This window comes from Tenrec ecaudatus, chromosome 1 (genome assembly GCF_050624435.1).
Source record: "Tenrec ecaudatus isolate mTenEca1 chromosome 1, mTenEca1.hap1, whole genome shotgun sequence".
Lineage (NCBI taxonomy): Eukaryota > Metazoa > Chordata > Mammalia > Afrosoricida > Tenrecidae > Tenrec > Tenrec ecaudatus.
Window position 1 is genome coordinate 125,355,325 of NC_134530.1, and position 23,810 is coordinate 125,379,134.

At 39.8% G+C, this 23,810-nt stretch overlaps 1 protein-coding gene across 1 annotated transcript in view; it reads left to right on the forward strand.

The window, feature by feature from the left end:
- Positions 1–3,322: 3,322 nt before the first annotated feature.
- MTF2 (metal response element binding transcription factor 2) overlaps positions 3,323–23,810 on the forward strand; it is a 57,468-nt gene continuing 36,980 nt past the window's right edge. The window contains exon 1 of the mRNA XM_075558478.1: positions 3,323–3,561. Within this exon, the coding sequence (XP_075414593.1) occupies positions 3,557–3,561 (5 nt within the window). The 5' untranslated portion in view covers positions 3,323–3,556. The remainder of the gene's footprint in view (positions 3,562–23,810) is intronic.

A 23,810-nucleotide genomic window follows, 5' to 3' on the forward strand; every position in this document is an offset into this window, starting at 1 on the left:
GGACTCATGCAATTCTTTTTTTGTAATCCTTTTATTGGGGGATCATACAACTCTTATCACAATCCATACATACATCAATTGTATAAAGCACATTTGTACATTCATTACCCTCATCATTCTCAAAATATTTGCTCTCCATATAAGCCCCTGGCATCAGCTCCTCATTTTTCCCTCTCCCTCCTGCTCCCCACTCCCTCATGAACCCTTGATAATTTATAAATTATTATTTTGTCATATCTTACACTGTCCAATGTCTCCCTTCACCTATTTTTCTGTTATCCATCCCCCAGGGAGGAGGTGATATGTAGATCCTTGTAATCGGTTCCCCATTTCCAACCCACCCTCTCTCCACCCTCCTGGTATCGCCACTCTCACCACTGGTTCTGAAGGGATCATCTGTCCTGGATTTCCTGTGCTTCCAGTTCCTATCCGTACCAGTGTACATCCTCTGGTCTAGCCAGATTTGTAAGGTAGAATTAGGATCATTATAGTGGGGTGGGGGTGGGAAGCATTTAAGAACTAGAGCCAGTGGGGGCTCATACAACTCTTATCACAATCCATACATCGTGTCAAGGACATCTGTACATTTGTTGCCTTCATCATTTTCAAAACATTTTCTTTCTATTTGAGCCCTTAGTCAGCTAATTTTTCACCCTCCCTCTCATGAACTCTTGATAATTTATAATTATTTTTTTCATGTCTTACACTCACCACTGTCTCCCTTCACCCACTTTTCTGTTGTCTGTCCCCCCCGCCCCCAAGGGCGTTATATGTAGCTCATTGTGATCGGTTCCTCCTTTCTCCCCCGACTTTCCCCTTACCCTCCTGGTATCACTACTCTCAATATCTGTCCTTAGGGGTTTATCTGTCCTGGATCCTCTGTGTTTCAAGCTCTTATCTGTACATGCTCTGGTCTAGCTGGATTTGTCAGACAGAATTGGGGTCATGACAGTGGGGGGTGGGGGGCAGGGAGGAAGCATTAAAGAACTAGAGGAAAGTTGTATGTTTCAACGGTGCTATACTGCACCCTGACTTGTCTCTTCCTTGTGACCCTTCTGAGAGGGGATGTCCAATTGTCTATAGATGGGTTTTGTGGCTCCACTCTGCACCCCCCCTCATTCACAATGATATGATTTTTTGTTCTAGGTCTTTGATGCTTGATACCTGATTCCTTCGACACCTTGTGATCACACAGGCTGGTGTGCTTCTTCCATGTGGGCTTTCTTGCTTCTCAGCTAGATGACCACTTGTTTATCTTCAAGCCTTAAAGACCCCAGACACTATATCTTTTGAGAGCTGGGCACCATCAGCTTTCTTTACCACATCTACCTATGTGCCCATTTTGTCTTCAGGGATCATGTTGGGAAGGTGAGCATCACAGAATGCCAGGTTATTAGAACAAAGTGTTCTTGCATTGATGGAGTACTTGAGTAGAGGCCCAATCTATAATACTCTGCTATTAATTGCCCACTGAGGAGGTAGGCAAAGGACCTGAACAGAAGTTTTACAAGGGCAGAAATCTGAATGGCTAATAAACATATAAGAAAATGTTCTCGAGCATTAACCATAAGAGAAATGCAAATTAAAACAACTATGAGATACCACCTAACACTTTCAAGGTAGCCCAATTCAAAAAATCAGAAAGTAACAAGTGTTGGAGGGGCTGTGGTGAGATAGGAACTCTCATTCACTGCTGGTGGACCTGTAGGTATGTACAGCCACTATGGAAATTGATTTGGCGATATTTAAAACAGATGGAAATTGGGCTACCATATGACCCAGCAACCCCCTACTGAGCATATACCCAGAAGAGGCAAGAAACAAACCACAGCCAGACATCTATGCTCCAATGTTCTTTGCGGCACAGTTCACAATCACTAGGAGTTGGAAACAACCCAAATTTCCATCAACTGACAAATGGATTAAAAACCTGTGGTATATACATACAATGAAGTACTACACATCCCTAAAAAGCAGTGATGGATAGAGGAAGCATATCACTGCATGGGAAGAACTGGAAGAAATTATGCTAAGCAAAGTAAGCCAAGCATAAAAGGACAAGTACAACATGAGTCAGCTGAGGTAAGCTTAAAAATGCAAAAGGGGCATAGGGGGAAAAGGCTACTGTATACAAACATCCCTGGGTGAGATCCAGGTAGTATGGCAGGGTCCAGACCCAATCCAGGGATACCTATGGCAGCCAACTAAAAAGGAGGGGAAAAGAAAAAATAAATGGGTAGCAGGGAGAACAGGCTACTAACCCACCCAAGGGGAGGGTGTTGTTTATATCTCCACAGGAGAGGGAGAGAGGATAGACTATTTATTATGTGCTGTGGGTGGGTTTCTAGTCTCAGTGACCCTACCGAACAGAGTAGAACTGCCCCGTGTTTCCTAGGCTAAATGTAATCTTTACTGAGCAACGGATTGCCTGGGATTGCTCGGGGATTCCAACCCACAGAACTTGAGGAGACAGCAGGTGAGCGCCTTAAGCGCTGCGTCACTAGAGCGTTTTACAGACATCATTGAGATAAAGATATAAAATGATTTAAAAATTGTTTCGACAAAGTTTTACGCTTCGGTACCATACATAGGGGCAAAGAAACTGAGTTATACTTAAATGTAGGGTTGGAAGTCAGAGACAAGCATGCCCTCTCCATTTGTCGTTTGGGGGTCCTGTCTGCAGCAGTGTATTAGGCTGGCTGAGAGTTTATCCAATATGAAAAAGTTCCGTATTCCTAAAATAAACCACTTGCTTGGGATTAGTCTCCCGTCACTACAATTAAGACGGGCTGCGACAGAAAAATCATTCATCGTCAAGTGAAAAGGAAGTCCAAAACTCTCCCATAAAAGTAGGTCTTGATAAGGAGTTTGGAGGGGAACAGATCATTTAATTCTGAGATTCAGTCTTCCCTCCTGTTGAAGAACATTCGAGCAGCTGGCCTGAGGGTAAAGGTAGAAGAGTGCTTTAGCTAAGAGTTTGCTTCCTGGAGGGAAAAAAAACCTGGCACAGTAAAGGGAGCAGCACACTTCCCGTGTGTCAGGAAAAGACTGAACAGCGAAAGGCGAATTCTCTGTCTCAGGAGAATCGGCGTGGAACAAGCGGCAGGAGGAGCGCGGCGCTCACCATTGTGTGCGCCCTGCGGCGGACGGACCTGGTCGCGCAGCGCCGTTAAAGAGTCCTTCTTTGTTCGGCGCCAACCGAGGCCGCAGGGCGCGGTGTTCCTCCGCGCTCCCTCCGCCCCGCCTCCCCGGGGCCCTGGAGAGCTGCCATTGGGCACCGGCTCGCTGCGCGCTCCCACAATGCACCGGCAGTCCGCGGGAAACCAAAATGGCGGCGGGCTGGACTGAAGTGGGCTGTGTTTGAAGCTGGTCTGCGAGCGCTCGCCCAGTTCCAGTTCTCGTGCCGACGACCTTCGCTGTGCGTGCGTCTGTGCAGGGTCCCCGGTGGGGCGGGTGCCAGGAAGTGCTCGGACTCGCAGGGGAAGCGCCCAGGAGGACGTGATTGCTTGTTTTTTTTTTTCCTGTATGAAGCGTTTGGCACCACTGAAGTGACCGAATGAGGTGAGAGACCTTGGCCTGGGAACCGACTCCTACCGTGGAAGTGGTGGAGCAGGAAGAAAGGAAGCGAAGGGAAAGATGGAGGCTCGCGGTGGGGGTGGGGTGCCAGTGTGTGTATTTGGGTGCTGTGCGTTTGTGTATGTGTACAGAAGAGTGAATGGAAAAGGAGTACAGTCCTTTGGGTGTTGAGGGAAATAGGGACTGAAGGAGCGAGCGGGGCTTGGGGGGAATGGTTTTGGAGGAACTGGATGAAACGGGGAAGCTGTGTTTCGAGGGGCAGGAAGGAACCTGGGGGCGGGAGATGGTTGGAGGGGCAGGATGAACCTGGTGGCGAGGGGGTGGGGGACGGAGGGGAGGAGCCGTTAGGAAATGGGGGCTGGGGACTATGGGGAGCAGAATGAAGGGGGCCTGCCTGGGACCTTTGGAGGCATAAAGGGAAGTAGTAATTTGGAGCCGAGGACGGTGGAATTGTGTGGGAACGGAGTTTGGGGGTAGAGCAGACGGGCAGGAGGTAAGGGGAACACCGAAGTGGAGCCTCGGAGCAAACCCTGCAAGCTTCACGCAAGAGGTGGGAAGGAAAACAAGATGCGGGAGGAGGCACCTTTTATTTGGAGCTCACCAAATCTGAGGTATCGCTTCTGTTTAATTAAGTCTAACCGTATTCATTCAGCTTTTTACAACAGAGATAATTACGGCTGAACTCAGTTGCCAAGATGTTTCTGAGCAGCATTCTGGGAGTGCCAGAATTCTGTATTTTACAGTCTGGTATCCTTGGTTAAGAGTGCTTCTAGGGAAGCGATTACACTAGGCAACAGATGGAGGTATCTGGGTGTTTTTACTGAGGGGTGAACAATGGGAGAAAAGGTATGCAATGTTATTGTTAAGACGATTAACTTTGGTTAATGATGAAGCCCATCTAATACTAATACACACATGCAAAGCTGCGTGGTCCTGTGCATATCACAGAGGAAAGCATCTTGGAAAGTCAGGAAAGACGGAGACACCAGTAAATAGTGCCCCATTTGACTTGACTCCACACGCACCCTGGTAGTGTAGTAACTTTCTCCTTCAGACTCCATGTGATCCTCTAGTAGTGAGATCCTTTGCCTGAGGGATGGTTTTAACTTTCATGTTTTCATTCTCTCCCTAAAAGGTCTTTTTGGGGCAGTGGATTGCAAAGGAAGCTGAAGTTGAAAGTACTTACTGTGGATAAAAGAAAATGTACTAAAATGCTTAGGCGACCTTGTCAAAGGTTTTGAAAATTATTTAAGTGGAGCCATTTTAGCCTGACCAACAACAGCCTTAGGGATTCAGTAATTTGGGAGGAAAGAGTTGACTTTCTGTTTCTTAACATTAAAATAGTCTTGTTTTGACTTGGAATGCCACTTACAGTACAAGTATTTCAAATGAAAGGGTAAAAGGGTGAAATTTTTTGTTTTTTAAATTCCTCAATTTAGAAATGTATTTAAATTTGCATTTTGAAATTTGCTTTCCTCTCTTTTTAAGGCCTAAAAAGGCTCTAAAATATTTGAATTAAGAATGCACCTGTTTCCTGATGCTGTATATTCATAAGTACCCTAGTATTAAATGGTACAATAATGGAAATCTACTTAACTATAGAATCATCTGGTCAATTTTTTTCCTAGACAAAACCAAAAATATGTAATAATGCTATAAAATGATATCTATTGTTTCAAATCTGTAGGAAAGGGATTTTGTGTTTTGCTATGAGTGGTAGACACTTTGATTATGAATATATATTATTAATTGCACCTTTGACTTAAAGGATAGTTTGCTTTATTTGTATTTCAGCATAATATTTACATCTGACTTGATGAAACTGCTGTAGTGGTCATCTATTGTAACAGATGGGAGAATTTGTTTTGGGAGTTGCTTTGGCAAACATCTGTAGCTTGGTGGTTCTGAAAGAAACCTGGCTGCTGTTTGAGTTCGTCTTAACTCGGCTGAAATATTTCTTGAACCACATTTCCATGTTTTACTGTACTTACTCTTTAGAATTGTGTTTATTGCAGAAGAATACAATGTCAACAACCCTGACTCGAAATATGGAAATTTCCTTGTGTTTCATATGTTTAAGAGCAGTACTGTCCAATTAAAGATTCTACAACTGTTTTTGCTCTGACAGCTGGGAGCTAGGCTACATGGGACTTTTGAACACTTGGAATGTGATGTTTGTAACTGAGAACCGAATTAATTAAAATTGAATTTTAACTGGCCACATGTGGCAGTGGCCGTTGTTTTGGAGAGCTTAGTATTAGAGATTATAATATCTATGTGTTAGGCCTTTACTTAATCATTAGCCATGGAAACTACAGGAGCCCAAAGGCCAGCGACTGCTATAGAGCTGAGGAAGTTCAAGTTGCTTTGTTCATTTTTAAAATGATATCTTTCCTTTTAGCTGCAAACCCTGTCTTCTGTCATAGTTGTGTTTTCATATAACAATATCAAAGAATACAGAAGGTAGTAACTTCTCTGGTGCTTTTAAGATTCATCTGCTGTTTCCTATGTCAAAAAACAACCAAAAAGTAGGGTTAGGAAGGTTACTTGTTACTTTAAAAAATAACAGCTTTCAGATGTAATTCACATATTAGATATTTTAAGTGAAATTTACATATATGCTTCTATGAAGTGTGCAGTTTGTTGATTTTTTTGGTATACTCGCATAGTTGTGTAACTATCATTACTTAATTTCAGAACATTTTCCACTCCTTATCCTGCCAATCAATCTGTTTTATGTTTCAGTGGATTTTTCTATTCTGGACAATTTCATAGAGATGGAATTACTCAACGTGTGCCTTTTTGTGTGTTTTGACTGTTTCCATTTAGTACTTTGTTCCCAAGGTGTATCTGTGTCTCAGCGTGTATCAGTACTTCATTCCTTTTATTTTGCCAAATAAAATTTTTTGTATGGATAATATTACATTGTTTCTCCATTCATCAGTTTATGGACATTTGAGTTGTTTACACTTTTGGTTATGAACACTGCTATGAAAATTCATGTCCAGAGTTTGTGTAAACCATGTTTTATGTGAACATCTGGGAGTGGAATTGCTGGGTCATGTGGTAACTTGATGTTTAAGATGAGTAACTGTCAAACTTTTCCAAAGTGGCCGTGCCATTTTATAATTCCAGCAAAGCCCCACTAATTCTTCTGGCACTTGTTATTTATTTCTCAGAATAACATGTGATTCAGTGTTTTTTAATTGTTTCATAAAGTTGGAAATGCAGGATAGCCAATAAATCACCTTCTGAATGGGATTTTTTGTAGTAACTGAATTCTCCATTGTGTTATGACAATTTTGGTAAAGAGTTTTTGTTCTAATGGTTTGTGCAACCCATGCAAAAATATTTTAAGTGTACAAACCTGAATAAGTTCAAGTGTAGCCTAGGATGGGGATTTAAAAAACAAGGAAACAGCCAAAGGAAAGAATCCTTGTAATGGATATATTGTATCGACTATCAGTGTTGATATTCTGGTTGCAGTAGCATTCTGTAGTTTTCAAGATGCTACAAATGGGGGAATGAGGCAAAGGACACAAATTCATGTGAACCTACAGTTACTTCAAAATGATATATGTTCAGTTAAAAGAACAAAAATGAGGGGATAAAGTGGACCACAGGAGGGATACCAAGAACAGTTGGTCCATTTGTTCGGATTCATTCAGCAAGGTGGAAAAACCAAAAATCGAAAAGATGAGCTTCTCTTCCCTACCCTTGATAAGGAAGTTTATATTGCAGAATAGCTTCCAGCTTTTTGTCAGTGGGAGGACAGAACACAGTGGTCTTGTGGAAAGTGCTGGTGAAGATCCTCCGAAGTAAATGAGGATGAGACGTGTGACCCTATAGGACAAGAGTGGGACTACTCCTTTAAGTTTCTTCTAAAGCTGTAATCATTGTGGGAGTAGACAGCCTCACTTCTTCTGGGAAGGACCTAGTGGTTTTGAACTGCTAACCTTGTAGGACTCAATGTATAACCTACTTTGCCACTGGAGTTCCTGCCATATGTCAATATAGTGCTAATTTATGAAGTCACTTTTCCTAGAGTTGTGATATAGCACAAAAGTTCTCCAGGTTCCTACAGTTAAGTCCATGTGCTTGGTATTCTGAAAATACCACTTTTTTTCTTCAGATTATAATATGTCTAATACTGAATGAATAATTTATTTTGCCTTATTCATTATTGTAGTTTCAAAACATTGACTGAATTACTATGTTCTCTGTTGACTACTATATGAAGAGGGCTTCAAAAAGTTCGTGTAAAAAATGGGGCTGAACGTGGAAGAAGCACACCAGTTGGTGCGTTCACAAGGTGTCGAAGGGATCAATTTTCAGCCTCATCAGAACAAAAACTCATATAATTGTGAACGAGGGAGAGTGTGGAGTGGAGACCCAAAGCCCATCTGTAGGCCACTGGACATCCCCTTACGGAAGGGTCAGGGGGAGGACATGAGCCAGTCAAGGTACATGTAGCAACAATGACACATACAACTTTCCTCTAGTTCCTAAATGCTTCATCATCCTCCCCTCCCCCCCCTACTATCATAATACCAATTCTACCTTAAAAATCTGGCTAGACCAGAGGATGTACACTGGTACAGATAGGAACTGGAAATACAGGAAATCCAGGGTGGATGATCCCTTCAGGATCAGCGGTGTGAGTGGCGATACTGGGAGCGTAGAGGGAGGGTGAGTTGGAAATGGGGAACCGATTACAAGGATCTATATGTGACCTCCCTGGGGTACGGACAACCGAAAAGTTGGTGAGGGGAGATGTCGGACAAGTCAAGATATGACAAAATAATAATTTATAAATTATCAAGGGTTCATGAGGGAGTGGGGAGCAGGAGGGAGAAGGGAAAATGAGCTGATGCCAAGGGTTTAGGTGGAGAGCAAATGTTTTGAGAATGATGAGGGCAATGAATGTACAGATGTGCTTTACACAATTGATGTATGTATGGATTGTGTTAAGAGTTGTATGAGCCCCTAATGATTTTTAAAAAGGGCTGAAAGGTAATGGAAATTTTTTGAAAATTTTCTTTTGAGGCCACTTCATTTAAAACTTAATGAATCCTAGATTTAAGGGCTAAAAAAGAACAATGTATAGTTCAGGTCTGAAAAATACTGACCTTTGGAATTTGTAGGATGTTTTAGAAGTTGCTGAACAGCCCTAATAGTTTTGAATGATGTTAAATAACATTCCAGAACCACAGTAGAGGTCATAATAATAACAAAGCCAGGAGGGTTATTACCTACCTTGTAGACTCTGATTTGGGAGGTTTAAGGTGGCTTTTGTTCTAGGGTAATATTATTAATATATCATGAAGGATAAGCTAATTAATATGCCATATTTTTATATGTGAAATAAAAAAATCTAGCACTATTTCCATCACATGAATATGTAAAATACTTTTACTTAGTTAATAAATAGTTAATGGAACTTTGTAGTTTGGGAACCTTTTGGATTGTTGTGGAAGCTAGGAACCTTGTGGAATGTTTTATGGAATTGCAGTTAGGTTTTGTGAGAGTGAATTCTTTAAACAATGTATATATGAGTTAACACCTTTAGTTAGGCATATTATGAAGGGTAAACAAGATCTGCATTAGTATGTGAAATGACTTTCTGATCGTTTCAAAAGCTAAGAATCTAGATTAAAGTAAAACTGAGTACTATTTTTCTTTTTGGTTAACATGAGACTTGTTATATCTCCTGAATGCCTTCTCTTTTTTCCTCTCTAGATTCCAGAAACTTTCTCAGTTTTGACAACTGTCTAAATCCATTTCTTAAGATTTTCCCTTCCCATAAGTAGACTAAAGAATAGGGTACCTTCACCTATCTTTTTAAGAGTTCTATTTTGCTGCTCATCAGAGGGCAAAAAAACAAAAGAGCTGTTTTCAAGATGAAAGAAATTAGAACATTGTTATTGGTACTGTGTTCCCCAGTGCAGCAGTTCTCCAACTTTTTTATTCAAAGCCCTTCATGCTCTTACTTATGGGGACCCCAAAAACTTGTTTGTGTGGATTATCTGTCAGTATTTATTATATTAGTAATTATAGCTGCGAACATTTTACAACCAGAATGCATAGGTACACATACTGGTATCATTCTTCAGATTGATAAGATCATCACACATCAGTCAGCCTCTGGAAGACCAGCTAGCTGTGCTTTCTGAGAGGATCTGGCAGGTCCCCAGGAACATACCTTAAGAACTGATACCCTGAAGACAGCTGTTCTCAACTTGTGGGTCGCGACCTTGCTGGGGTTCGAACTATCCTTTCACAGGGGTTGCCCGATTCATCACAGAAGCAAAATTACGTCATGGTGTCACAACGAAAATAATTTTATGGTTGGGGGGGTCACCATAACATGAGCAACTGTATTAAGGGTCGCAGCATTAGGAAGCTTGGGGCCTACTGCTAAGACCATTGCTTAGGGAGTTAGAGTTGTTTTATGTAGAGTTGATATGTGTGACTGATGCTTAAGCAGCTCTTTTGCTTCTTCATTGAAAACCTCAATACAAAGTTTGTCCTACAGATGTGCTTTACACAATTGATGTATGTATGGATTGTGATGAGTTGTATGAGTCCCTAATAAAATGTTTTTTTTAAAAAAGTGTCCTAATACGGCACTCCCCCACCTGATTCATGCCACCATCATCTTCAAAAGATTTTCTTTCTTGAGCTCTTTGATATCAGCTCCCCCTTATCTCCTCCCTCCCCCCCACCCTACCTCCGAAGAACCATATTACATCATTATTATATATACTTATTTTACCATATTTTAAACCATCCAATTTATCTGTTCACCTATAATTCTATTTTTATCATCATAATCCATACATACATCAATTGTGTAAAGCACATTTGTACATTCGTTGTCCTCATCATTCTCAAAACATTTGCTCTCCACTTAAGCTCCTGGCATCAGCTCCTCATTTTTCCCCTCCCTCCCCGCTCCCCTCTCCCTCATGAACCCTTGATAATTTATATATTATTATTTTGTCTTGTCTTACACTGTCTGATGTCCCCCAGGGAGGAGGTTATATGTAGATCCCTGTAATCAGTCCCCCCTTTCCAACTCACCCTCCCGGTATGGACACTCTCACCCCTGGTCCTGAAGGGAGCATCCGCCCTGGAGTCCCGCCTACAATTCTTTTATTCCTTCCTGTCAGGGAATCACTATTCCCATTACTATTTTGAATGGTTTATCTCTCTTGGATTTCATGCATTAATGACCTTAATTGTACAAATGGACATACATAGGTCTCACAAGATTAATGAGGTGAAATTAAGACCATGATAGGGGAGGAAATAGTAAAGAACTAGAGGAAAATTATGTGTTTTATCAGCGCTATCCTGCACTCTGGATATATCATCCCTTCCTTACGTCCTTTCTGTGAGGGGACTGTCCAATTATCTTAGAGGTGGGTTTTGGGTCTCTACTTTCTAGACTCCTTCAGGTCAATCTGATTGCTTGTTTTTGAATTTCTGATACCTCTTTCTGTTGACACCTCATGATCAAACAGGCTGGTGTGCTTCTTCCATGTGGACTTTGTTGCTTCCTTGCTAGATGACCACTTGTTTAACTTCAAGCCTTTAAGACCCCAGATGCTATCTCTTTTAATAGCCAGGCACCATCAGCTTTCTTCACCACATTTTGTTCATGTATCCCTTTTGTCGTCAGTGATTGTATCATCCTGTCAGGAAGGTATTATATAATGGCGTATTATTAGGACAAACTTTTTGTATTGAGGTAAGGTTTAAGTAGAGGCCCAAAGTACATCTACTTCCTTGTTTTTATTCACACACACACGCAGACTAATACACCAATCTTTATGTATTTATATATACACATATCTATATATCTGTATAATTTTTACTTTCTTTCATCTTCCTCCACAATATGTGTACCCATCATTCACCTCCCAGTAATTCCTCACAGATACATTTCAGTTGATCAAACACAACCAGGAATGCTATTCCCTTCCTCACTGTCAATTTTAGATCCCTTGCTATTCCCCTGTTCCTCTTGTTATTGGCTCATTGCTCCCCCCATCCCCACTCAACTGTAGGTCATTTACTATCTCTTGCCTATCTTAAATAGAAAGACACGGGGGGCACGGGATGGACGGGACCGTACATATAGTTACAAGTTTAACTGTTGTCCAGGACCCACTTATCTGACATTACTTTTTAGACCTGAGCGTTTGAATCCTCATTTGTAGTTTTTACAGTGGTTCATGATGCTGTCTAGTTTTGTGTAATCCTTATGTTTTATCAGACTAATTGCTAAACCAGATTTTTTCATGTAATTATTTTTATAATTGTGGCAAAAATATACAAAACATTGTCCAATTCAACAACTTCTACATGTATAATTCAGTGCCATTGATTATACTGTGTGTACAGCTGTTATTGATATCCTTTTCCAAATTATCCCACCACCATTAACATAAACTCAAGGCCCCCTAAAGCAAAAACTTCTTCCTTTGTCCATGGTAATCATTGGTCAAGTTTGGTTTATTTCTTTTTTATATTTTTAGTAGTTTCTTGATATAATGTTCAAATATCATATGCTACCATATTAAATCACCTTTAAAAAGAGTTGTACCGTATATACTCGTGTATGAGCCCAGTTTTTAGCCCTTTTTTTAGCACATTTTTTAATGCAGTTTTTGTGGTAAAATTAGGTGCCTGGACTGATATTCAGGTTGGCTCATACTTGAGTATGTACAGTATATACATTATCACAATCAGTTCTAATGCTCCCATGCCCCTCCTGCATTCATTGTTAGTTCCCCAAATCCTCCCCTCCCTGACATCTCTGGTAAACCATTCCATCAGTTATTGTCACTACGCTTCCACTCCTCCTTTGCTTCATAAACTGGGAAACACAACAGAAACAAAAAAATGCAAAAGGAAAATAATAATATAAAGCTAAAAATAAAAAGTTAAGAAACAAAAGGCCACCATTAATATTTAAAAAGCTAGAGCAGAAATTGCCATCATTGAACAAGCGAGAAATATTTGAGGTTAGGGCAAATTCAGGTTGGGTCAAGAGAGAGGTCAATTGACTAAATGTACCATGATTTGAAGCACCATAATCAAGTTTACAATAATCTCTGATAATAAAGGTGTTCGAGTCCGTCCCCTGTGGCCAGAGGAAGTCTGTCAGAGCCTTCATCTAACTAGACACTCTGCAGATGGATTTTGGGCTCCCGCCGTCCTCCATAACCTACAAATTGGGTGTTCACAATACATCATTTTTGGATTTTGTTTTCATCTTTGGATCACACAGGCCGGTGTGCTTCTTCCATGTGGACTTAGTTGACAGCTCCCTTAGAGGGCTGCTTGTTTGAGTACAAGCCTTTAAGACCCAGGCACTGCTCCCATCTGCTTTCTTCACACTTGCTGCAGTGATCATCTTCAGTGAGCTCTTCCTGAAGGTGAGTATGGAGCGGGGCCATGTTATAAGAACTGACTGTTCTTGGATCGGGACTAGAGTTAAGTGGTATGCCAGAAGCATCCTGCTTGTCCACAAGTTACGAGACTCTAAACCAGATTTTTTTTTGCATGTGGCCAACATCCTCTAGGGCTTCTGATGTTGCTCTTTTGAGTTGTTTCACCATTTCTTCTATATCCTTCTTCCCCTAATTGGGGGAAGTACTTTTTTTTGTTTTGTTATTGCTGAATTACTAAAGGCTTAGTTTAAGATACTTAAATTTTATATGCCTTTGTTTTCGATTCAGAGGTTGGTTGATAGGGAAATCTAATATTCTTTTCCAGCATTTTGAAGCATTATGCTATTGTCTTCTAGAATACAGTGATACTGTTGAGAAACCTAATTCTAGTCTAATTCTCATTTTTGATAACTTAATTTTTCTTTTTACAAGCTTATATATCTTTCCAGTTTTGAGGAAATAGCTATTTCTGACTACACTTGGGAAGGGGAACTCAACTCCACATCAGTGAAAGGCTGATTCCTAAGAGACAGGTTAGACAAGCCTTCATCCACCTTGCAACCTTCTTCACCCTATTCTGACACCAACCATCTATCCATGGCATTATACTTTGCTGCTGCATTTGATAATCTGTTGTAGGAGTCATATAGAACTTACAGGTTTTCTTCTTCATGTGTGTTTTTTAATGGATATTAAGTTATAAGTCAAGATCAGAAATGTTAAGTATACCGTTTATTTACAGTGCCTCTTTTAAGCTATGCCAGCAGGCACACCTCTGTCTAGTCTGCAGCCTCTCAGGCTTCTCAACTAGGCAGCCTCTTGAGGGAACCATCTGTCCTGGATTCCCTGTGTTTTCAGTTCCTATCTGTACCAGTGTACATGCTCTGGTCTAGGCCGACTTGCAAGGGAGAATTTGCATCATGATTGTGGGGGGGTGGGTTGTCTTCTCTTAAGGTGAGGGTGTATTCACTTGATTCTGAGTTTAAGCTTTAGGCCAAGGCAGTTTGCCTTAAGCAAGGTCTTCGTGACCAAGGCCATTTCCTTTCCTGGTCCTTCCCTTTCCTCTTGGAAGCCTCCGCTTTTAATGTAAAATGGGTTATTTCTTTTTAAGAAATGAAATTTCCTACCCCCAATTCCAGCCACCTCAAAGAAGTCCTCTCTCTTCACAAACACTTTCAGGATAGCTTTACTTACTGGACAAATACACTGGATTAATGGTTCCCGGCCCTACCAACACACTATACTCCCCAGTCTTCCAGAAAGCTTGAAAGAGGGGGAACAAAAAGGAGGTAGATTGAAGAGATTAATATGATTAATCTGATTTTTCTCATGAATAACATGACTACGTCATAATTTAAGTAAGAAACTAAGAAGGCATCCTTGATTCTTTCCTTTCTCATTCTTTGATTTCATCACAGTTTGGACCTAAATTGTGATGTCTGGTCATCATAGTTGACCCATCAATTTTCCTGTACTATTTAAGTAATATAATTGAGTTGTCCTATGCCCAGTCATATTTCCTTTAACAACCGTATAGACTTGTGTATAAGCAGAGTTTTCTAGCACATTTTAAATGCAGTTTTTGTGGTAAAATTAGGTGCCTCAGCTGATGTTTGGGTTGGCTTATACTTGAGTATACAGGTACTTTCTTGTACTGTATTTACCTTTGTTTGTCATTACCACTCACTGCCTCAGTACAGCAGTGCTCTTCAAAATTGGCATCTTGCAAATACATCTATGGATATGGTGGAGCATAGGGGCAAACTTCTAAACAAATTTCTTAGACATAGCCAAATACCTTATGTAAATGAGTTGGTGTGCCTGGGACACCAGAACCATGATCTTAGGGACCCTGAAGTCAGTTGGCATAACCTAATTCACAAAGACAGTGCTGTACATCCTGCTTTGCTGAGTAGCAGTTGGCGTCTTAAAAACTTGTCCTTATAAATCCAGCCAGACCGGAGCATGTGCACGGGTACAGATAAGAACTTTCGACACACGGAATTCAGGACAGATAAACCCCTTAGGAACAGCAGTGGGAGTAGCAATACCTTGAGGGCAGGGGGAATGGAAAAGGGACTATGGGAAGCCGACAACGATGACCGACGTATAATTGCACTCCACTCCCCAGGGGGACAAACAGCAGTAACGTGGATGAAGGGAGACAGCAGGCGGTGTAAAATACGAAAGTAATAACTTAGAGTTTATCAGGGGTCCATGAGGGTGGGTGGCAGGAGGGAGAGAAAAAAGGAGCTGATAACAAGGACTCAAAAAAAGAAAATATTTTGAAAATTATGATGGCAGTATCTGTACAAATGCGCCCAATACAATTGCTGTATGGATTGTTCTAAGAGCTGTACGAGCTCCTAATAAAATGATTTATTAAGCAAACGAACCCAGCTTGTGATCATCTAGGTTGCAACAATTGGTCTTCCCTGTAAAGGAAAGAGTAATGAACATCAAACGCTATGTGGGAAGATTAGTCTAGCGGACTAACAGAGCAAATGAACATGATGGTGCCGGGGAGCACTACCACCTACCCTGAAAAGGAACTCACGCCATGCTAGAATAATCAGCCCTTTAAGATCAAAAGGGGCGCATCTGCCTAAAGGCAGGGTTAGGAAGAAGGGGTAGAAATAGCCAACACTGGGAGCCAGTGGGATGTGGAGGGAATCGCAGCGGATGATTTTGGAAAGACAAGGTGCTTGAATTGTTGAATATAAAGTTGATGAGATGCTCTATAAAAGTTCAGTTAATGCACAGTAAAAAGTTAAAAGCAAAACTGGAGGCATTTCAAACATTTGGAGATTTAGAGACAGGAAATGGAAAGGAAAGAACACAACACTAAAATTAGTTGCTAACTTAATGGGGACGTCAGGAGTGTTAGGCCAAGGTGGGACAAAAATGAGAGATACTGGCATATAAATTCTAAATGGCAGTGAAAGCCTGTTATGGTTTGATTCTTGATAACCAACCTTTTCTTTTAGATGAGGAGTAGCAGCAGTGAGCAGTTTAATTGGGATTGTTGGACTGTTGCAAAGGATAGAAGGATTTGTGAGTGGCGTTAGCTTGTGAAAGCATTTTATGATTTGAAGGATTTTAGACTTTATTCTTTGATCATTGTCCCTCCCAGACCTAAAGCAAGTTGTGTTGGCCAGCTCTGATTTTTGATTGGAGGAAAGGGAGAAGTTTAGGGAAGATGAATTTAGTTTTATGTTCAGAGTGTTTGGGAATCCCAGTCAAGCGGTCTAGTAAACAGTTGGAAATAACTCTCCTGGATTAGGAGAGCTCTGTAAAGAGGCCATTTAGAAATCGTATTACGAGAACATAACCACTTTTGGACTGTCAGAGGGTGGAATACTAGACAATTGTTAACATTTAAAGAGTAGGCAGAGGAGGAAGAATCAGTACCAGAAATCACAACGCTCAGTCATATGTATACTACAAGTGACAGGCGTTTCAGAAATCAAGGGCAGAGGATGTCAAGAAGGAGTTTATGATCAATTATATGTAAAGAATGGGTAGAATGAGACATGGAATTGCACCATTTGGTCTTTTGGAGGTCTTGTGTCCAGATCAGATGTCAGATTGTAGTAATTGAATAAGTGGAAAGAATTTTTCTCAGTTTATTGGCGAAAAGATTGAGAAAAAATGGAAAAGTAATTAGTAAAGGTTTATGTTGTTATTTTTTTTTTATAAATTTGAATTTGGTTGTGGCAGATATGCACCAAGGAGACTTGGAGACGAGAAGATTTAAAATAGAGTCATCAATTGGTTCTTGAAGACGTGAGCACTCTAAGATTAAGAGGAGAGGCATACCCTTTTTAGAGAGGTGGGTTAGGCAAGTGCTTTTAAACGATGGATTTAGGGATAAAGTTGGAGAATTTAATGTTTTACAGCTTCCTTTGAAATGTGACCCTACTGTTTGAGTGAAGGAGCTTGAGTGCTTCAACTAATGACCTTCCTGTGTAGTTCTTTCTGAACATGAGTATAATATTTTGGAGTAGGTTCTTTTTTGTACATTTATTAATTAGCATGTCAAGTTAAAGCACTTAAACTTTCTGAAAAATAGTCTTATTTTTTTCTAGATTTCAAATTCTTGAGGTGGTACTATATATATGCTCTGAAGAGTTCATTTCCTTATTTTTCCAGTTAATATTTATTGAAAGCCTTCTGTGCAATACATAGTCTTAGATGCTAGTATACATTTGTAAAACATCAGAAAGTACAACTGTTTTTGTGTGGAATAAGTAGTATGAGAGGTGGAGGAGAGACAGGCAGACAAAAGGCAAACACATAGCATCACATATGTTAGTTTATTTAACCTAACTAATCATGAAGAAATAGTAAGATAGTCCAGAATGTGGACTATGCCACCATGACAGCTGACTTAAAAAAAGAAAGAAAGAAAGCAGGAACACAGTTGAGATGGAGTTGAGACAGGATAATCGAAAGAAATGTGCGAGCATTGTTTTGGATCCTGCATTTCTAACAAAGCTGCTAAGAACATTTTTGTGTTAAATGGAGGAATATAAACTGTATGGTGGGGCTTCAAAAGTTTGTGTACAGATGTGATTAAAAATGAAATTTTTGCATGAACTTTTGGAAACTTTCCTCTAGGTATATTAAACAAACAAGCAACAATAAATCAAATCTGCATTCAAATATACTCGACTCAGCAACCCTATAGGGCCGGAAAGGACCTCCTTAACTATTGAGTGTTTCCGGGACTGTAAATCTTTCTGGAACCCAACAGCCTCATCTGTCTCCCTTGGAGTGAGTGCTGGGTTCAAACCCCCAAGCTCTGGCTATCAGCATAGTGCTTCATCAACTCTGCCACCAAGGTGTCTGTGTTTTTGAGGTGGCTTTTAAAAAGTTTATGGAACAATGGAATTGAAACTTGATGAATTTTTCTAAGAACCTCTTGAGGCTCTCTCATATTAGGTCATGTTTTTGAATTTATGTTAAATTTGTTGATTGTTGTGATTATATATAGAAATAGAAGATAGTTTTAAGAGGATTCAAACTGAGAACTTAAGGGTGAAGACTTGTGATGTCTACAGTTTCCAAATATATCAGAGTGTATGCAGGTTCAGAGGGAGAGGGAAAGAATATATGGATTATTCATTAATGAATCTAGGTGAGCAATATATTAGTATTTATTGTTTGTTTTTGTATTTGAGCTTTTTCAAAATAGTGTTACTCAAGAAGGCAATTTTAAAATTCACTTATAAAAGAGCTAACAGCTAATAGCAGCTAACTCCTGTTCAAAGCTCTTTGCATGTCTTATTTTTTTAACCCTCACTGTGGTAGTTAGGTTTTATGTTAGCTTGAATTTGAATGAAAGTTTTGGGCTAGTATCCAACCTATTAATCAGGTCATAGCCTGATGATGCCTCCTTGAGGATGTGGTCTTTTTTAAAAAGAGAAACTGGGACTCCCCCTCCTGCTCCTCTACTCTCCCTTTGCCCCTCTGCCTTCCTGCTTGCTAGGACTCTATGTCTATCTCTAGGCACAGTCCCCTGTGGGTTGCCCAACCCTGAGAACTCTCACTACCTTGCCATGTTTCCACTGACCTTGGATCAACTCAACTCTGCATCTACTGCTCTGTGATCTTCCTTCATCCCACTTCACTTTTCTACGTCATCAGACAATGTACACACGAATCTTGAGAGGCTCTGACTACCATTGGACTTACGTACTTGAGTTGGACTGGGATGCTTACATTGTATAGAATTATTTCTCGATGTAAAATTCTTTCTTGTACATAATCTGTGTACAAGTGCCGCTGATTTTGTTTTTCTAGACAACCCAGCCTAATACATTCACCAATACTTTAAGGTATGATATTCTATATAGCTCATAAGTAAGTTCTTTGTACATAATTATAGAAGAAAACATTATGAGCTTTTTTGAATACCCATATTTTATACCCAAGAAACTGAGTCACCTAGGAGGGTAGTATTGAGATAATTTTAGACACCATAGGGGTTTAAAAATTTATTGCAAGTCACTGTTTCAGCAAAAGGAGAATCTGAACCAGAAACTAAGTGATAAGGGAACTTCCAAGATGACAAGCGTCTTGCACACCATGAACCGGATTCGTACAGGAACGTAGGGAAATCTAGAAGGACAGTTATCTGTGGGAAAAGGAGTTTGAAATGACACCCTTAGTCATTTGAACAGGTGGCAATCAAGACACAATTCAGAGATTATTTACTAATATTTAATTTAGGCAACGAATGTATAAGGATGCTTTACTCAATTGATGTATGTATGGATTGTGATAAGAGTTGTATGAGCCCCAATAAAATGATTTTTAAAATATTTAATTAAAAATATTAATACTACTTTGCAGTGATTAGTGTTTACAAAGTTACAATAAAGGAAGTAGTTCCTGCTTGATGGAAATGGTTAAGCTCTTTACTAGTTGAAAAATTGATGGTGTGGACTCAGACAGAGGCACCTAGGGTTGAGTTGACAGGCCAGATTCTGAAAAATCACTACTTTGTAAACCTATGAATTAGTTCTATTCAACACATGGGATCACCATGAATTAAAATCAACTACACGGTAATTAGTAACTGCTGTAACAATATAGGAAAATTCTCCATCGATATAAAAAATAGTCCAGTACAATTTGTAGGAGTTGGTGTAAGATATAAAATAACAAGGTGTTGGACCTGAAATTTATCGTAAACATGTTATTTAGAAATGGGGAGGTAGCTTCCTAAAGAAATAGCTGAAGGAGTTCAAAAGCAACAGCCTTTAGAAATCAAAGTTGGAATATGAGCAGGGATGGGATGGGAAACCACTGCTTTCCATTTCAATCCTTTGTGTACGATTTGACGTTTACAAAACTGTATGTACTGTATTTGAAAAAATTAAAGAACTGTGGTAGAGCCGGCTTGTTTTATGTTTTCTGTCATGTAGTTCCAATTCTGGTTTCATTGTAGGTTTTACTGTCAAGGAAGCCTCAACTAGAAAGAAGGTAGCCAGCTCCAATTCATTTTATAGTACTTACTGGAAGAGTTAAAGAATTTTTGCCCCATAGCTTAAATGCAGGGCTACATTTAAGTAGATTGTTTTCTGTTCTTAGACTGGGGCCCCATTTTGGTCTTACTTGGTTTCATGAATTTGAGGACTTACCCAAAATAACACCTTTGTTAGACTCTACTGTGTCCTCCTGTTGTTCACGCACATACGCGGGGCTACACAATGTTTGTGGGAAAATTCTATTAGCTTTTAATTCCACAAACTTTAAAATTTTTTTAGGGTTTTTTTGCAGTTGATTTTTCATTTATTAAAAAAATTATAATTGTTTTATTGACATGTCTTATACAATGCAATATATCCATTCTTAAAAAAAAACTTTTTAAAGCCTTCTTGTATGTGCCACTTTTCTCAAACAAGGAAAGAAATTGTGGGGAAGAGCAAGAGAAAGATGACCTTGGTCAAGATAGCCCAAGAATAGATTTTCTTCCCTTTCTTTCTTAGCAGTGCCAGTCTTTTTCTGCGATTGCAAACTCTTGGCTTTGTGGATTGATAGGTCAGAAGTTTCTCTAATGGGAGATGCCAAGTGCTGCATTGTAGACTGAGTAGTAGTGAGTGACAATATTACTGGAGACATACATGGTTGTGGTGTCATGGCTGATTGGGGTCACCAGAGAAGAGGGAAATTCTCAAAAGCACATTAAAGGACTGAATGTTTCTACTGGGGAGGTGAGTCCTATGTTGGGGCAGTGGCATTTAACTCATGGAAACTGCCTTTATTTATGTTTTTGTTTTCTGTTTTTAATCATTTTATTGGGGCTCATACAATTCTTATCCACACATACATCAATTGTGTAAAGCACATTTGTACATTCGTTGCCCTCATCATTCTCAAAACGTTTGCTCTCCACTTAAGCCCCTGGTATCAGCTCCTCATTTCCCCCTCCCTCTCTGCTCCCCCATCCCTCACAAACCATTGATAATTTATAAATTATTTTGTCATATCTTAAACTGTCCGATGTCTCCCTTCACCCACTTTTCTGTTGTCTGTCCCCCGGGGAGGATGTTACATGTAGATCCCTGTTATCAATTTCTCCTTTCTACCCCACCCTACCTCCACCCTCCTGGCATCGCCACTCTCACCACTGGTCCTGAAGGGGATCATCCATCGTGGAAAGGCAGTTTATAAGCAAAAAGAAAAAACATTGCAGCCACTGACTCACAGGGACCATATAGGGAGGGCATAGAACTTTTCTTTTGGGTTTTTGAGGCTTTACATCTTTATGGGAGTAGAGAGCCTCTCTTCTTCCTGCAGATTACATGGTGGGTTTGAGCTGCTGGTCTTGTGGCTACTAGCTGACTATGCTACCTGGTACTTAATTTACTGATGATTGGTTGTGCTTCTGCTATATTTTGGACACTTACTAGGTACTGGTAATAGTAAACAAGATGGGACAACCTCTCCCTTCACATAATGTATACTATTTACCAGGTAGGGATTAAATCAAGGCAAGTAAGCACCGTATATACCCAAATATAAGCCCTTGTGCTTGAAGATCGACAAAGGACTGAAGAGATAGGGAAGTTATTTGGACTATCATGGAACTCAGTTCAGCTAATTTAAGGACGATTTTGGAATGAGATGGCTTATTGTGGAATTTCTGCCTCCGGTTTTGGCTGGCCAGGAAAAAGAGCATCAAGTAGAACATGCTGTCCTCTGAAAGATCAGCTCCAAAGTGACCCAGACGGTTTTCCCAAGATCATTGCTGGTGATGAGACATGGTGCTGCTATTCTTATGAAAGCAAACATCAGTCAAGCCACTGGAAGATGCCATTGCCACCTTGTACAAAAATAGCTCGTCAAGTGAAATCACAGATCGAGATGTTGTTCAGTTGTTGTTTTTTTTGATGTGAGGAGAATAGCATATTTGGAGTTCTTTACTCCGGGTCATACTGTTATTCAAGCTTTCTATATAGAGGTTCTGAAAATATTGCGTAACAGTGTGCAACAAAAAAGAGGCTGATTTGTGGCAGACAGGGACTGGTTTTGTCACCATGACATCGTACCTGCTCACACAGTCGTCTCAGTGTGCCAGTTTTTGGTAAAAACCAGCATTCCTCTCTTGCCACTTGAACCTTACTCATCTGACTCATCTCTGTGTGGCTTCTATATGTGTCCTCAAATCAAGAGGGACATGAAAGGACAGTGATTTGATGAAGTAGAAGAGGTGAAGAACAAACAAGGGAGGTGCTGTTTGGTGCCATCCAAACAGATGGAGTTTGAAAAATGTTTTCAAGAATGGAATCGCAGATTTGACAGATGTATTAAGTGTAATGGAGAGGATTTTTAAGGTGATAAGGCTGTTTTGTAAAAAAGTATAAATACATAGCTTTGAAGAATTCTGGTTTGGGGGCGAGTATTATCCCCTCATTACAAGTCCTTGTAAGCTGTGTTCAACATCACAACAGTTTCTGCAGAACTTTTCCTGAGCAGGAAACAAAATTTCACAGCTGCACACCAGTCTCTTAAATTGACCATCACAAAAAATGAGGTTTGAGTGAAACTGCTTTTATGAAAAAATTTACTGTGACCAGAGAACTTTCCCAGGAGACGTCACTGAGTGCACTAATTAGAATGAGTTGCTTGATGCTGCTTTGGGCGTACTGTGAAAGCTTTGCCCAGTGGGGTTTTATCATTGTTTATTGGTTTTGTTTTGTTTATTTGTACCCTCACATGTATGAAATGTTCTTGTATTTCTCTGTTTTGTAATAGTTAGCTGATGTAAAGAAAAAGGGTACAGGTCTAGTTATACTGAGAAGTTACATTGTTCAAGACAAATTGTAACAAGAGAAAAGTCATAGGACAGTACATACAACCCACGTTTTGTTAGAAGCATTTGTGTGAAATACATATATGATATGGATTGGGAAAATAGGAGGTTAATTATCATTTATTGGAAAGGAGGAGTTTTCAGTTTTGAAATGCGTTTTTATTTTCATTTCCCATAAGTTTGTTTACTGTTAGAATCAGAGAAAGGACAGTCAATTTTAAAATAAAAAATTAATTTGGCTTTTAAATATTTAAAAATATTGGTGTATATTTGACTTATGTGAATTAAAATATTTTTTGCTTATAGCAAAACCTATTATTCGTGTATATAGTTAGTATTAGGAAAAAAGTAGGCTCTTTGAACATTGTAAAAGTGTCCTTTCTGGACTATACCCCATGCAAAACATGTAGTATACAGCTGTCAAGAAGAGTAAGGCAGATACATTCCCTGTTTTCGGTGAAACATTGGCGGTGGTTTGTAGTGAACTTTGTGTAGTCAGACTAAGGGAGAGAGTCCAGGACAGCGTGGAAACCTTTTCTTCAGGCAACTGACTGGACACTAGGAATGAAAAGATGTAGTGGTGGGAAAGAGCTCAAGGAATCAAGTGAAGTTTAGCTCCTTGATCCTTGGCAGTTTTAAGAATAGTCGGATGTTTACGGAAGTGTGCTAGTAGCAAGAAGACATGAAGACTGGCTCTGGTTGGCTTTTCTGTATCTTTGGTAATTTTAGCTATCTGCCTGTAAAAATATCCCCATAGCATTGCTTTTGAATATTAAACTATGTATATTTAGTCCCCAGCATAGTAATTGGCTCATAATTGGGACACAAAAATTGATTTGTGAACGAATGGACTGCTTAATATAGGATTTGAGTACATAATAAACTTTTTTTTACAGTTTTATTGGCACCTAATGCACATATGATATAATCCTATAGTTCAATAATTTAAT